At 44.6% G+C, this 15,733-nt stretch overlaps 1 protein-coding gene across 2 annotated transcripts in view; it reads left to right on the top strand.

Moving 5' to 3' along the window:
• The window catches only part of SUFU (SUFU negative regulator of hedgehog signaling), a 93,960-nt gene that overhangs the window by 26,511 nt on the left and 51,716 nt on the right, over positions 1–15,733 (top strand). For both annotated transcript variants that reach the window (XM_080911179.1, XM_080911178.1), the window contains exon 3: positions 6,212–6,348. In XM_080911179.1, coding sequence (XP_080767305.1) covers positions 6,212–6,348 — 137 coding nt within the window. The remainder of the gene's footprint in view (positions 1–6,211; positions 6,349–15,733) is intronic.

Genomic DNA, 15,733 nt, shown 5'->3' with positions numbered 1-15,733 from the left:
GGTGTTGTTTGAAGCATTTTGTTCTAAGCATTTGGCTCTGTGTATTACGCGTGAATTAAGTAGCTTCCTAGAAGTTTTTTTCTTTCCTAGACAAAGTCTCACCATACCGTGGGTTTGGTTAAGATGCTTCCCTTCTAACCCTATCCCTCAGGAGGTCTGTCCTCAGGGCTTGTCATGTGGATGCTCTGAGTCACAGCCTCACACTGCAGACTTTGTTCTGCTACTGGCCATCTCTCCAGCCCACCTCTTTTTTTAATAATTTAAAAAATTCTGTGTATGGATGTTTTGCATTCGTTTATGTAAATGCACTTTGTGCAAGCATGTCGCCTGACAAAGGTCAGAAGAGTTCCTCTGGAACTGGAGTTCTAGATGTTTTGAGCCACCATTTGGGTGCTGGGGACTGAATCTGTGGCCTGGGAAAGAGTAAGAAGTACTCTTCATTACTGAGCCATCTCTCCAGCATACCCAGCTTTTTTTTCTTTTTTAAGATTTATTTATTATATATGAGTACACTGTAGCTGTCCTCAGACACACCAGAAGAGGGCATCGAATCCCATTACAGATGGTTGTGAGCCACCATGTGGTTGCTGGGAATTGAACTCAGGACCTCTTAACCACTGAGTCATCTCTTCAGCTCACCTGTCCAGCTTTGTAAACCATGGTTTTGATTACCAGTATTTAACTTCTTCGACAGAGAAATCCAACTCTCATTACCCTCAGTACATTAACCCTTGGGTAGTTTCAGAATTACTAACCTATACTAATGTGACAGTAAATCAGCTTGCTTTCTGTTCTGTCTTTCCCTTGAAGATATGTGGCCAAAAAATTATATCCAAAGCTTACTTAGATGACTTCTCTTCAGCGGTTTATTTGAACAATGAGAGTCACTAATTGCCTGCTTTGAATATGTGAAGATACTAGTGTGGCTTGTATTTTACTACAAGAAAAGTAAAAACAACAACGACAAAAAGCAAACAAACAAAAAAAAAAAAAAAAAAAAAAAGCCCCCAACTCTTGCCTCTAGGCCTTCCCTGAGTCACACTGCTACTGTAGGCATCTTGTCTCCTTTCCAGGCTGTCCTTCCCTTGTGGCTTCCACATAAATGAATAGTGTTGTTTGCTTTTTTCCATATAACAATGTTGTATCCGTTTGGTTTTGTTTGAATTCTTTTTTTTTTTAACTTTAAGCTCTTTACAGAACCAACCTCCTTATCAAAGCCATTACCACAGTGAGTGTCTCGTGTATCAAGACTCACACTGGGCTCTGAGGGTTCACTTTTCTACCTATCTTTCAGGCCTTTGTTCACCAGTTAGACAAAGCACACGTGCTATTATTCTTAATTTTTAAAATAGACTTGTTTATCATTGATATTTCTTAATGCTTGTGATGTCTGCATGAATGCATATGTGTGCCAAGTGCTCTCGGAGGTTGGGAAAAAGCACAACGGACCTCCTGGAAACGGAGTTACAGATGGTTGTGAATCATCGTGTGGTTGCTGGGAATCGAACCCAGGTATTCTGGAAGAGCAGCCTGTGCTCTTAGCTGAGCCATCTCTCCAGACCCACTATTGAAAAAAGAAAGAAGGTCCCTTGGGTGCTCTCAGAGTCTGAACCACCAACCATAAAACACACACAGACTGGACCTAGGCCTCCCTCACATATGTAGCAGATGTGCAGCTTGGTCTTCATGTGGGTCGTGTCTCTAACGCTGTTGCCTGTCTGTGGAATACGTCAGTGGGAGAGGGTGCACCTGGCCATGCAGAGACTTGATGTGCCAGGGTGGGAGGAGGAAAATGGGAGAGAGGCTGAGGGGAGGGACTGTGTCAGGGGATGCTGGGGAGGGGGCAGTGATTGGGATGTAAAGTGAAGGAAGAAAAAGAAAAATATACTTTATTTATTCTTGGACAGTTTAATTTATGTAAACATGGTTTCCTGATCATATCCACCTTCAGCACCCTTCCTTTATCCCCCAGGGGTTCCCAGGATACCCCCCCCATCCCTTTCATGTCCTATCCCTTTAAGTTTTTTGTTTTTTTTAAGCATCTCTGACTGTTGGTGTGCTGGCTGGTCTTGTTGGCTTATTGTGCAGGTGAGGTGTTGTGTTCTGTTTTGTTTTTGAGACAGTTGTCTTAAGTAGCTCACCTAGGCTGGCCTCCAACTGGCTAAGATCAGAATGAGCTTCAGGGACTGGAGCCATGGCTCCGTGGTTAAGATTGCTCCCTGCTCTGTAGATCACCCACATTTGTTTCCTAGCAGCTGCCTGTGATTTCAGCTTCAGGAGAGATAATGCCTCTGGCCTCCATGGGCACCTGAACCTGTGTGTACATACATTTAATTCAAATTAAAAATAAAATCTTAGGACACAGGGTGGTTCAGTGGTTAAGTGTGTTTGCTGTTCTTCTGGAAGATTCACATTTGGTTCCCAGCACCTGTACTTGTGTGGTTTACAACTGCCTGTAGCTTTGTCTCAAGGGGGATCTGACACCTCTTCCTTCTGTGGTCATTTGCATTCATGTACATACCTGCATATAGACATACATATATCCATTATTAAAGTAAATCTTAAGGGGAAAAATAAAACTGACCTTCCACTCCTGAGTCCCTGCTTTCTACATCTTTCTTACAGCTGCAGATCACTATTTGAACCACGTCACATGAATGAGCTTTTAGGTAGTTTGTAGTAGTTTGAAGGTCTACTTTTTGGAGGTAGTAAACATGTATATGTTTTCATTAAGTATGGCTAAATTTCCCTCCTTAATAATTGTACTAATTGTGCTCCCACTATCTCTATGAGAATTCTTCTTTGCTGCAACCTCACCAACAAAGCATAGCATTATATTTGTTAATGCTTGCTGGTCTGATAGGTAGGCACAGTCATTAATTTGTTCCCATTTACATCTCTGTCATTTTGAGTGAGGTTGAGCATTTTATCATATGCTTGTGAGGCGTACCCCCTCATACATTGTTATTGGGCGTACATTCTAACAGATGTGTCACCAGGCTCTGCTGTTGTTTTATGAACATCATATAGTGTACTATACAAATCTATATGTGATAACCTGACAGCACAGACATGGCACAGCCTGTCACTCCTTGGCTACAGCCTGCTAATATACCAGATACTGTATATGGTTGTTAACACTGCAGTATATATCAGAACCTAGGAAAAGGTTGCCAGGTATGGTGGTGCATACCTTTAACCCTAGCATTTAGGAGATGAAGGCAAGTGGATATTGTGAGTTCAAGGTAAGCCTGGTCTAGACAGTGAGTTTCAAACTATCCAGGTGTATTTAGTGTGACCCTATCTGAAAAGGAAGGAAGGAAGGAAGGAAAGAAAGATATAATGAAAATGTAGTATAAAAAGGTTTTTCAGCAGGGCTGGTAGGAGGCTCAGTGATAAGAGGCCATTTGAGAGCCTGGCGACCTAAGTCCACGTGGAGCGAGAGAACTGCTCTTGTAGATTGCTCTTTGATAGTCCCATTTGTGCCAGGGCATGTGTCCTGCCACCCCTATACACATGCACTCACACATGGTGAAGACATCTTACCCCCAACAAGAGTGGAAAAACCATCATGCCTGTATAGGACACTTGCGCATCTAGGACTAGAGGCTGCTCTGGCTGAGTCTGTTGAGTGTCCGTGAAGGACATTATGATGCACTGCTGTAGACTTTATAAACACTGACACGTAATTTCCAAAAAACTCTTCAATGGTTAATTAACGTTAAATTACTCTTATTTTACTTTTTTAACTTATTTTTTGTGTATGTATATAGTGTGGGTACATGTGTATATGTGAGTTGGTGAGGGGGTATGTGTGTGTGAGTGTGAACATGTCACTTTGCTCTCATATTTCATCCTAGAAGACATGAAAGACAGCTGTTCCCTTGGAGTGACTCCATTCTCTGATCAGACAGACCCTCATTGGCAGAGAAGCCTTTGTGTGAAGTGGTCCAGACCAAGCCAAGCCCCTGCGGGGACTCTAAACACTGAGTGGCCTATTGCTTGGCTGTTATTGCCTGGACGGCCTGCTTTGAAAAAGAAATCTGACAAGCTCAGGTCATGTGTTTATCCTAAGGCTGGGCCATTCCAGACTCGTGTTTCGGAGTTTGAGGTTGTGTCCAGCCAGCCTAGTGGGTGGTAATCAAACACAGGTGGAGACCATCTGGCTGGGTCTGTCCCTCTTCAGCCAAGTAAGAATTGGCCTGCCTACCACAGAGCTGGCTTAGAAACCACCCTATGTGGAGACAGATGGTATGCACATGTGTGTGTGCATGAATGCACAGTCTTACATGTGTGTATACACAGTTCTCTTTGCGGAAGAGATATGGTGTGGGTACGTATGATTCAGTGACTTCTCTCTCTGCACTATGGATTCATTCCACTATGCGGTATGGTCTATAACACATATGCTCCTTTAAATCTGCTTCTTAAGTTTTTGTGGTTAGAAATCATGTATTTTCCTTGGCCCAAGATGAAAGCCCTGGAATAATAGTCTAATGCACTTTACAAAGCTGTCTCTAATTGGTGCTGCTTGGGATCTTCTTTTTACCCTAGTGACCCATCTCCCTGTGTAAAGTTTTGTTTAGTTGTTGATTTTTGTGACAGGGTTGTGTAGCCCTGGATAGCCTAGAGCCAGCCCACTGAGTTCTCTCTGCCTCTCCGGTGCTAAGACGAAAGGTTATACACCGCTATGCACCAACCTTTTTACATAGTCAGAAAGTCAATCTCTTATAACTGGATTTTCATATTCTTCCAAACCTGGGGTCTCCGGAAGGCATCCTCAGTGTTCATAGCTGTTTCCTCAGACTCTATGGACTTGACCCCAACATGGCAATTCATCAAGGAAACAAATAGTGTAAGTAGTGCCCCTTTAAGCAACATGTAGCCTTGTCTCCAAAAACCCATATGTGTAGCCTCTAAATAGATTCTACTTCCCATATGGTAACCAGAGAAATAAGAAAACCACACACACTTCCTCTGACTGTGATGATTTCTAAGGATGTCTCTTCAGTCAGAAAGGCAGCTTCTCAGAGTGATCTCTCCCTGATGGTTCAAGGAGGCTGGATCTACCTGCACCTGCCCAAGCATGCAGAGCTGAAGCTGGGGTTCAGGTCGGTTTCTAAGGCTCAGAGGTTTCCTTTTACCCAATCTTCCATCCATCTGGGGGGACAATGACTTAGGAAGGATGCTGCAAGGAGCTCTAGGCTGAACAGTGATTATGTCTTCAGCTTGCATGAGGTAGGAGGAAGGTGTCAGCTGTCACTTTAGCTTATGGTTTGTGTTTGTATGCTGGGGAGTTTACATGTGTATAATCATTGTGGTTCATGTTTGTACAAGATATAATTACTCAAAATTACATGATAAACATATTTTAGTTTTTAACCTTCTCATCCTGGCAAGCTTTGTGAAGCTTTTGGGGACTCCTCCCTGGACACCTCCCTGACCTGAGTAGGTATGGCACCCTACCAACCGTGTTCTGCTCTTGGATGACATTGCCGCCCTGTTTAGCAGTAATCTGTTTCAAGGATGTCCCTGAGACTCGGGGCTCCTGAGTGCCTCCTAACAGAGACAGGCATTCAGATCTCATGCTTACAGTCACCCTGCGGAGTGTGGCCACGGAAGCTGTCATCCTCTCCATCCTGTTGCTGCTCTGCTTTGGGGTCCAGTGACTGTGGGGTGCTCATGAGGGGTAGAGAAAGTGGTGCTCGCTGACCTTAGGAGAGGGCCCTTTCATTCTGCCTGGGAATCTGACTCAAGTGCTCCTTCAGGAAGCCAGTCAGTGCAGCTAAGAATTCTGGTGTCTTCAGAGGTAGGATGGAAGAAGGCCATGTCTTCACAGAGCACACAGCTATATTGTTGGATCAGAGGATGTGTATCCTTAGCAAATTCTGTGGATGCTTACTAACAGTTTGGATAAGTGAGGCACATAAGGGAGGTTTTCAGTAGTGGTTCCTCTATTATATCAAAAGAATATATAGAACCACAAAATCTGGAAGCTATAACTCAAGAGCAGCAGTGTAGGAGTTTGGCTGGGCTGACGTCATACATGTATAATCTCAGCTCACTAGAGGTTAGAAAGAACTTTGGAAAGACTTCTTCACCCTGAGATTTCCATTAGTTTGTTTTGCATTTGCATGTGGAGGACACCACACAAAGACGTTGCAGAACTTTGTCCTATGGTAGTTAAACTGAAAATGTTTATTCCTTTCAGGTTTACTGGAACAGACGGACCAAGTGGATTTGGCTTTGAATTGACATTTCGTCTGAAGAGAGAAACTGGAGAGTCTGCCCCACCAACATGGCCAGCAGAGCTGATGCAGGGCCTAGCCCGATACGTCTTCCAGTCAGGTAATAGCCCAGAGGTTGGTGTGCTAGTTCTATGGCCATCAGCCTGATGGGCTTTGGAAAGCCGCAGGTATATTTGATGTCTACAGAGTTCTTTCATGGGGGAAGCTATATGGACTGTAGCAACCATTAGTCTGTGTCCTGATACCCTGAGGCTTTGTTGATCTCTGTCATCACTAGCCTGTTCCGTGTTCCCAGTGGCCTGGTTGTCTCTGTGTCTGCTTCCAGGCCTCAAGTACACAGACTAATCTTGGCTGAGTCTGGAAGCATAGTAGACTGGAGCTTGTCCCCTTCCCTCACAGGGCGGAGGGGATGCTAAAATCAGAACTGAATTAGATTATGCGAATGCCCTCCAAGAGATTGTCCTTTGCTCTCACTGCCCCCTGGGGACTGCTGCAATGGATCTTGGGTAAGGCCTTTGTGCTGGGAATGTTGTTCTTACTTTCTTAGGTCACTCTGCTAGAATGCCCCAGCCTGTGAAGGCCTCAGAGCTCCTGAATATTCTCTGTGGCTAATGTTGGGGGAGTTCAGAGTACTTATGTGGCCTAGATTCTGTTTCTCTGATTTGATATATAGTCTGCTTTCTCTCGCTCTTCCTCTTCCCATCCTTTCCTCACTAACATAACTGCCTTGCTAACCTGAAAGTCACTGTGTACATCCACCACTCAGCCTCCAAGTGCTGGAGTGATAGGGCACACATAAACCTAGGTGAGAGACAGAGAGAGGCAGCGAGAGACAGATGAACAGAAAGAGAGAGACAGAGAGAGACAGCGAGAGACAGATGGACAGAGAGAGAGAGACAGCGAGAGACGGACAGAAAAAGAGAGAGACAGAGAGAGAGAAACAGAGAGAGGGTGAGGGAGAGGAGAAAGTTTTGACGGGGATTGAACCTGGGGCCTTATATATAAAGGCAAGTGCTCTGACACTGACCCATAGCCAGCTGACATAATTTTTATTTTGAGGAATGTCTCATTAACTTGTCCAAGCTGACCTTGAACCTACTCTTTAGCCTGATTATAGGCCTGTGCCGCCAGGTGTAACTTTGAAATAGAATTTTCTTTGATATAGATTTTGATATGTTATTGGAATGGGGCTCTAAAGATGAGGCAACTTCTTGCTTGTAGAAACAAGTACTTAATATATTCATTCGTGTACCTGCTTAGGTAGCCAGAGATCAGGGAGATGTAAAACAGATGCTACAAAATCACAGTAATTTCTAATGTGAAGTCATTTTGAAGCTGTAATGGAAATCCATGGAAAATAGGATCTTATTTGCAAATACTCACATACAGAATACATTTCACTAGTGACTGTTTTATTCCCCCCCTTTTCTTTTGACAGAGTCTTTTTATATAACCTAAGCTGTTCAAGTCCTCTCTAACTGGTTAAAAAGGTGGTGTGGTGGTGCACACTTTTAATTCCAACACTTAGGAGACACAGGCAGTGTCTGTCACTTCAAGGCCACCCTGCTCTACAGAGAGACCAGCACAGCCAGGGCTACACAGAGAAACCCTGTGTAGAAAAGGTGGTTAGGTGACTGGGGAAATAGATCAGTAGGTTAAGGTGCTTGCTCCCATGCCCAGCCACCTGAGCTTGATCTGTGGAATGCACATGGTAGAAGGAGAGAACCAGTTCTTCCACATGTATGCCAGGGCACATGGTGCCCCCACACATATACACACAAATAAACCTAATTTATTACTTTTGAAAAGAGAGGGTGTGTGCGTGTTAGGGAGCTGGTGAGATGGCTCAGTGGGTAAAGATGCTTACTGCCATGCCTCAGTTTGATTCCTGGAAACCAGATGGTGAAGAGAACCAGCTCCCTCAGATTGTTCTCTGACTTCCACATGTGTGCCGTGGCATGCACCTTCATCCTCAGTAAGTAATGTGTTAATTAAAAAAAAAAAAAAAAGTTGTTAGGAGACAAGAACTCAAAGATTCATTCTACAGATTACTTATTTATTGATGGGAAAAACAGGCTGGAAAGATGGCTCCCTGGTTAAAAGCACTGGCCGTTCCTAAGAAGGACCTGAGTTCAGTTCCCAGCATGTGGTGGCTCACAACCTCTGTAACTAAGTTCCAGGGGGGGCCAGTTCCTTTTTCTAGCCTTCATGAGCTGAGAGAACATATGGGTGTATAGACATACATGCAGACAAAGTACTCATACACATTAAACAAAAATAAATACATCTTTGAGAGAGGGGGCAGGGATTGTGTTGACAAAGAAAGGCCTCAGCAGATGTCACCTTAACCCCGCAAAGGATCAAGCACAGCAGCACCGATAACAGAGGGTTACTGTCTGTCCACGCTACAGGGCCAATGTGAGAACCAGCCTAGGACTGTCTACGATTTATAGAAACATGTGGTTCACAGACAACATTTGATCCTTGATGGATTTTGTAGGACAACTGAGAAAATGTGACTGTGGATTGTGTGTTAGGTGCTAGCGTCCCACCACTGTAAAGATAGCTCCTTGTATGGCTGGGGTATTGTGATTATACAGGGTTCTTTTTAAAAAATTATTTATTTTATGTATATGTGTACACGGTCTTCAGACAGACCAGAAGAGGACACCCATTACAGATGGTCGTGAGCCACCATGTGGTTGCTGAGAATTGAACCTGGGATCTCTGAAGAGCAGTCAGTGCTCTTAACTGTTGAACTGTCTCTCCACCCCCAATGTCTTTGTTCTTGTGAAACAAAGGCTGAAGTGTCTATAGATAAAATGATACTAAATGATTCAGCAAAAAATTTGTGTAAGAGAAAGCAAAGACAACATGTTATTAATGAGTTAAAGGGGGGTAATCTGGATATTCATTTTATTCCTGCTATCTTTCCTATAGGATTGGAATTTTTTGCACTAAAATTTGTGGCTCTTAAGTGTGTGTTAATAAGTGTGTGCTTTAAGTCCTTTCTGCAACAGTGGCTCCTCTTACAGCATCTCCAGTGTAACTGTGGTTAGTTTGTCTACAGATCACAGTAGGTGCTTCAGAACAACAGGGTGACTACACCCTTAACTATAATACCCAACTTTTTAGTTTACAGATTTTTTATGATACACTGTACTATTTAAGGATCAGGTAAATTGGGTAGTGTAGATTACACCTATAATCCTGGCATCAAGGAGACAGAGGCTGGGAGACTCTGAGTTGAAGGTCAGTTTGGGCTCTGTAGTGAAACTGCCTCAAAACAAAACAAACAAAACCCAACCAAATAAATAGTTAGACAAATCTACTTTAAATTCTTTTTTGAAACTTGACAGAAAATAATATTAAGTTATTGAACCACAGAATCCTGATAAGGAGGAGCCAGTGGCCCCTAATTTTAGGCTAAGCCTAAATGGAGGTGAGGATAATGGCTGAATTATCAGTGTACCTTGTATGCCTTATGCAAGGTTAGGCACCCTGCTTTTGTTTTATTTTGTGCTTACAGACGAGATCTCTCTATGTGAACCAGACTGATGTTGTACTCAGTATTTTTCCACCTTAGTTTCTTGAGTGCTAGGCCACTGTGCTCAGGTTAAGGACTTTTTTTTTCTTTATCATACTGGGGATGGAACACAGGGTTATGTCAACCGTATAGTTACAGAAGACAACATTGAGGTTAGTAACCTTGGTGTGAAGGCAGGAGGTGAGCCCAGGTAATAAATTAAGTGCACTTTACCCCAGTTTTGTATTGATAGATGCTGTGCAGACATCTGGTCTACCTGATGCCACAGGCTGTACAATGAGAAATTTGAAATTATTCATGTGGATAAATGCTGGTTGTTCATATGGCTACTCGCTTTACGATGGCTCGCTTAGTGTTAAACAGCACTAATGCTCAATAGGACGACAGCCTGGAATTCTTGGGAAAAAAATCATTTTTAAAATCTTCAAAATCCTCTTAGATAGAGATTTTATATTTTAAAACTTTTATGTGTGTGTCTGCAGCTCCATGTGTGTGGGTGCACATGTGGGTGGGTGCATTTGTATGTGGGTACACATGTATGTTGATAGGAGAACAATCTTGGCTCTAGTTTTCCAGGAGCCATTTGCCATATATATTTGAAGACTTACTATTATTTGATGCATACGTGTGAGTGCCTGCATGTATGTATGTGCACTACATGTATGCCTAGTGCCTCCAAAGGCCAGAAGACATCAGATTTCATAGAACTGGAATGACAGGCTAATATGGTGCTGGAAACTAAATCTGAGTCCTGTGTAAGAACAGCCAAGTATTTCTTAATGCTGAGCCACTTCCACAGCCCACACTTGAGTTTTGAGTCAGCGTCTCTTGTTGGCTGGTGGCTTTCAGAGGCTTTCTGGCCTGCAATCACAGATGTGTGCCACCACATCCAGCTCTTTCCTTTAACTTTTTATTCATGAAAATCTGTGTACAAAGTGCACATGTAACTGTATATGGCATGTTGCAGGATATATTTGATCACACTGTAAACCCAAAGATTGTGTTAATTTACTGGAAAAAAAAAAAAAACAAAAAAAAACCTGGGCAGGAGAGATGACTCAGCGGTTAAGGACACTGACTGCTCTTCCAGAGGTCCTGAGTTCAATTCCCAGCAACCACATGGTGGCTCACAACCATCTGTGATGGGATCTGATGCCCTCTTCTGGTGTGTCTGAAGAGAGCAACAGTGTACTCACATACATAAAATAAATAAATAAATCTTTAAAAACAAAAGACTGTTTCTAGTTATGTTATGGCTCAGCCCTTAGTGCACACCTTTAATCCCAAACAATGAAGATAAAGTTAGTTTGTAGAAGGAAGCACCATGTTTGGAAGTGATGTCTGTTTGAGAGGCAGATGAAGTAACAAATCAGAGAAAGGTTTGACAGAATAGGATCTGCCCAACTCTCATGAGGAGAGGAAGAGGAGGTTACTTAAAGGAGAGCAGCACAGGCAGGCAGGGGGCAGTTTTACTGGGATAGGTGTACAGGGACAGGTGACAGAGAGAACAAGCTAGACACAGGTGAAGAAAGTGAGAGCCAGAGAATGAGAAGGAGCCAGAAACTTAGAACAGACTGCCAGAGCTAGTGTGAGGCCAAGAAAAGCAAAAATGCTAGAGGCCAAGAGAGAAGCCAGTTTGAATCAGTTGGCTTGGTCAGGAGTTTGAGCAGAACAGCTGAGTTGAACCAGCCAGAGCTCAGAAAAGAGGGGAGCTTATTCAGCAGTAAGTCTCAGAGGCTGAAACACTCTGGGCCTAGATAAGGTTGTATGGAGGCTAGAAGCTTCCAGCACTATGCCTAGGTTTGCAGACTGAGGCAGTGAGCCTCAGAGATGACAGTTACTTAAGGCCAATAAAAGACAGATTTACATAGAGTTATAAATTTTCATAAACTCAACAGACGCACATAGCCAACACCCAAATGGAGAAATAAGCTAGTTCTCCAGAACCCTCAAGTGGCCTGTGGTCTCATCACTGTTCTCGTCACGCCCCACGCCTGCACCCTTCCCTTCCTTTGTCATCTGCCATTGTTCTTACTTGATCTTAATTGGTCTTCAAGACTGTATGGATCAGAAAGAAAGGAAGGAAAGGCTATGTGGATCAGCAAGCAGTTTGTGAAGTTGTGTGGTTTGATTACTTGCTGGTTTGTTTGGTAATGTCTTGCTTGGTGCACTGTCTTGCCCTGTGGTAGAAAACCAGCATTAGTAATGAATATTCGGTTACTTGTTTTGTAGATCACATTATGTATCTAAAACTAAGCTTGGATCAGTCATTGGTCTGACAGGTTTTTTAATTCAGTTTTATTTTGGTTTTGGTTGTTTTTTGAGACACGGGGTCTCACTACATGTTTGTACCTCCTAGGTGCTAAGGTCAAAGGTGTGTACCGTCATGGCTGTTCCTTGATTTTGTGTAGTTGATTTAGTACTTGCTTTGGAAGCCCTGATTCTAAATGTATGACTCTGTGTGGTTTAGTGGTGCCATATAGTAAGTAAAGATGGACTAAGCTGCAGAATCTCTGTAGTATGATTGACCGTCCTTAGACTGGATTCCGACTTATCGGGTGCTCAGAGTGGATCATGCCCAGCTGATGATAGAGCCCCTCCTTGTGGTTTGTAGCTGTTACTAATCCCTGTATGGTGGCACTCTGTCATGGTCACAGATAAATGTATATACAGAGCATGTGTGTTCTTTGATGAGTGCACAGATAGAACCGTCCATGTGTAAATGGTCTCAGAATCCTGTCTGATAGTCATGCCTCTCTCTTCTGTCCACTCTGAACCCATTAACTTCATACAGAGCCCTCCATCCTTTCCAGTTGCATGTGAGGACAAACAAATGAGTTAAGACTCACTTTTCCGGATCCAAAGCCAATGACAAGCCAGGGAAAGAGGATGAACTCTGGTGGGCGTAGAGTGCGGCGGGCAGCAGTGTCCACACCCAGCCATCAGACCACAGCAGACAGCCTCTCAAATTTGCTCTTAAGAGTGTCAGATGGGCCCTAAACTCAGCTCTGACCAACCCCCTGGAAGGTTTGCTGAGAGGTGGTAGGCTGAGGTGTGGTTGCTGTGCATTGGTTTTGTTCTGCAGAGTGGCCTTCATCAGCCAGGAATGACGACACCAGTCCTGCTCCCAGACTCTCGGTTTGCAGATCAGTAGGTGGATGATTTTTTCCTCGCAGCACTCGTACGTCAGTCCTGGAGAGCATTCAGATCACTTCTGCTTGTGTTGTTACCACTATTGTTGGCTGCCCGAGCTCCAGGTCCAGCCCTGGGTCTCCCTGAGATCCCTCTCACCCTTGCTTCCACCCACAGAGAGTGGGGAGGGGGCCCTTAAGCCAAAAGATAACTGCTGGCAGAGAAAGAGTTGGTGTGGCTCTACCTGGCAGTATCAGTTGTTCCGTTAGGCAGTAGAGATGAGGGACTGGAACCTTCCGTGCTGTCTGGCAAGAGAGCAAGCTGTTACAAAGCAAGGCCGGCCCACACACTGGTCTCTGCTCAGGCCCAGTTCCCTTCTACCTCTGTTTGCTTGTTTGTTTAGTTTTGGTTTTTGGGTTTTGAGACAGGGTTTCTTTGTGTATTTGGCTATCCTAAAACTAGCTCTGTAGACCAGGCTAACCTTGAACTCAGAGACCCACCTGCCTCTTCCAGAATGCTGGGATTAAAGATGTGAGGCACTGCTGCCTGGCCCTTTCCTCCTTCCTTTCTCCTGTATCTGCTGCTTCTCTTTCTGCTGTGACTAATACCTGACAGGAGCAGCTTGAGAGAGGAATGGGTTATTTGACTGAGAATCAGAGCACTATCCTGTTTGGAACCTCTAGCTGTCAGGATCAAGAGCCTGATAAATGTCTTTGCATTATAGGTGGGCCAGCCTCAGGTATTTTGCTATATCAACACAAAGAGAATAATGAATCAGGGGTCAAAGGAACCTTGTGTACTGGTCAGGACCTGGGACAGTACGAAGAAAGTATCATGAGGAAGGAGAACAGTAGCTGCGGGGCAGGCCACCGCCGTTTCACCTGCAGATTTAGTTAAACCTATCCTCTGGAAGAGTCCTTTGGAAGGTTTTGTGGTAAATATATCAGTACTCATGAGTAGAGTACAATGTCTGTCTTCTCAACTGTAGCCCAACTCTTCCTTTCTGTTCACTTTTAACTCTTTGGTTCTGCAGGACCTGATTCCTGAGCTGGCTTTAGAGTTTGTTTAGTTCATTAGTTCTGCCGTTGGCAGGGCTTAACCACAAGTTTCAGGCCAGGTTGACTTGAGTTTTCAGGAGAATCACAGTCCCAACCCTTGTGATCAGCACAGTGGAAAGTCCAGTGCCCCGCCTGCTGCTCTTTAATGACAAGCTCAGGACGATCAGACTCAGAGAGTCGGGGTGATTGCGGCAGGGATCTTTGCAGAGCCGCCAGATGGGGGCAACTAACCAGTTGAACTGTCTGTGGTACTGACAGACTGGCAGCACAGAATTGGTCCTTAAACATTTCTTTTTTTTCTGTTTATAAAAGAATTTGTAGCAGCCAGTGCATGGCAGGCACATACTTGCGCTTCAGAGGTAAAGGCTGGAGAACCAGGAGTTTGAGATCATCCTTAGCTACATAGTGAGCTCAGCGCCAGACTCGGCTGCATGGGACTCTGTCTAAAAAGTAAAGTAAATACATAAATAAAGTAAATAGTTGTTTGTTTTAAAACTCAAATAGACATCATCTTCAGAATTCTCTAGGCTCAGCAACTTCAGGCACATGCCTCCAAGAACATCTGATGAGCCAGCCTGGCTGTGCAGGAGGGAGGGGCTGATGGAAAGAGCATTTTCCTCTTTTGCGTTATTTGACTTGTGTGCCTGCTGTACTCTGGGGGACACTGGGGAAGCTGAAGTGAAAGAAACAAGACCCTGTCCCAAGATGGAGACAGTGCTAGAAAAAGAAGCCAAGGAGAGCTGAGGGGAGGAGTAAAGGCTCCGGAAACATGAAAGCCATGGCAGCGTTTAGATCACAGGGTCGGTAAAGGACAGACTGGAGGCAAGAGGGAAGAGAAAAACATTTTTGGCAGAGAGAAACAGCATGTGTGAGCCCTGGAGGAGGGAAAGAGCCTTCCTCAGCCAGCCAAGGGAGAGGAAAGGCCAGGCTGCACGGGTGGCTGGAGGTACAGCCTAGATGGGAAAGTGCTGGGCCTCGAGGCAAGTCAGGACTGAGTCTGGAATTGATTCTGAGGGCAGTGGAAAGCTACACATTCCTTTTAAGGAGAGGTGGGAAGGAGGGGCTTGGAGAATGCAAACTTTGTTCCTTTTAATAAGATGTGCTTGGACTTGAGGTGCCTGCGTTTTGATGTTTCTCTCTCTCCCTCCCCCCCTCCCTCCCTCCCCCCCTCCCTCCCTTCCTCTCCCCCCGCCCCCCTCTCTCTCTCTCTGTGTGTGTGTGTGTGTGTGTGTGTGTGTGTGTGTTTCACTACATTGTATGAACATCAAGTTCAAGCTGAGTACCATGGAGGCCAGAAGAGGGAGTCAGACCCCTAGAGCTGGCGTTACATATGATTATGAGCTGCCATGTGAGTACTGAACCTAGGCCTATGGAAGAACAACAAGTACTGTTTTAACCAGGAAGCCATCTAACTCTCTAGCCCCTTACCTACATTTTGAGAGTGGTTCTTCCCCAGAAGGTGCTGAGGTTATGCAAGGTTGGAGTCCACTCATGGCGTACAGATCTCGTGTTCTGTCATGCTAGTCCTTGGGAGCCTTAGGTCAGGACAGTCCTTCCCCAAACTAACCACTGAGGCTTGCAGCCTTCTTTTTATCTGGGTCTTGTGGTCCTTGTCCAACCTGTGCTCAGCAGCACAGCACAAGGGGAATCGGGCTCTGACTCCTCCTACCTCCCCCACCCCTAACAAACACACAGGTGAGCTCTGAGCCTGCCCAGGTAAGACCTTGCCCTGCCTCAGATCCCCACTT

The sequence above is a fragment of the Micromys minutus genome (assembly GCF_963924665.1).
Source record: "Micromys minutus genome assembly, chromosome: 2".
In the NCBI taxonomy this organism is placed as follows: domain Eukaryota; kingdom Metazoa; phylum Chordata; class Mammalia; order Rodentia; family Muridae; genus Micromys; species Micromys minutus.
The sequence above is the reverse complement of the archived record's forward strand: the minus strand, read 5'-3'. Positions and strand labels throughout refer to the sequence as shown.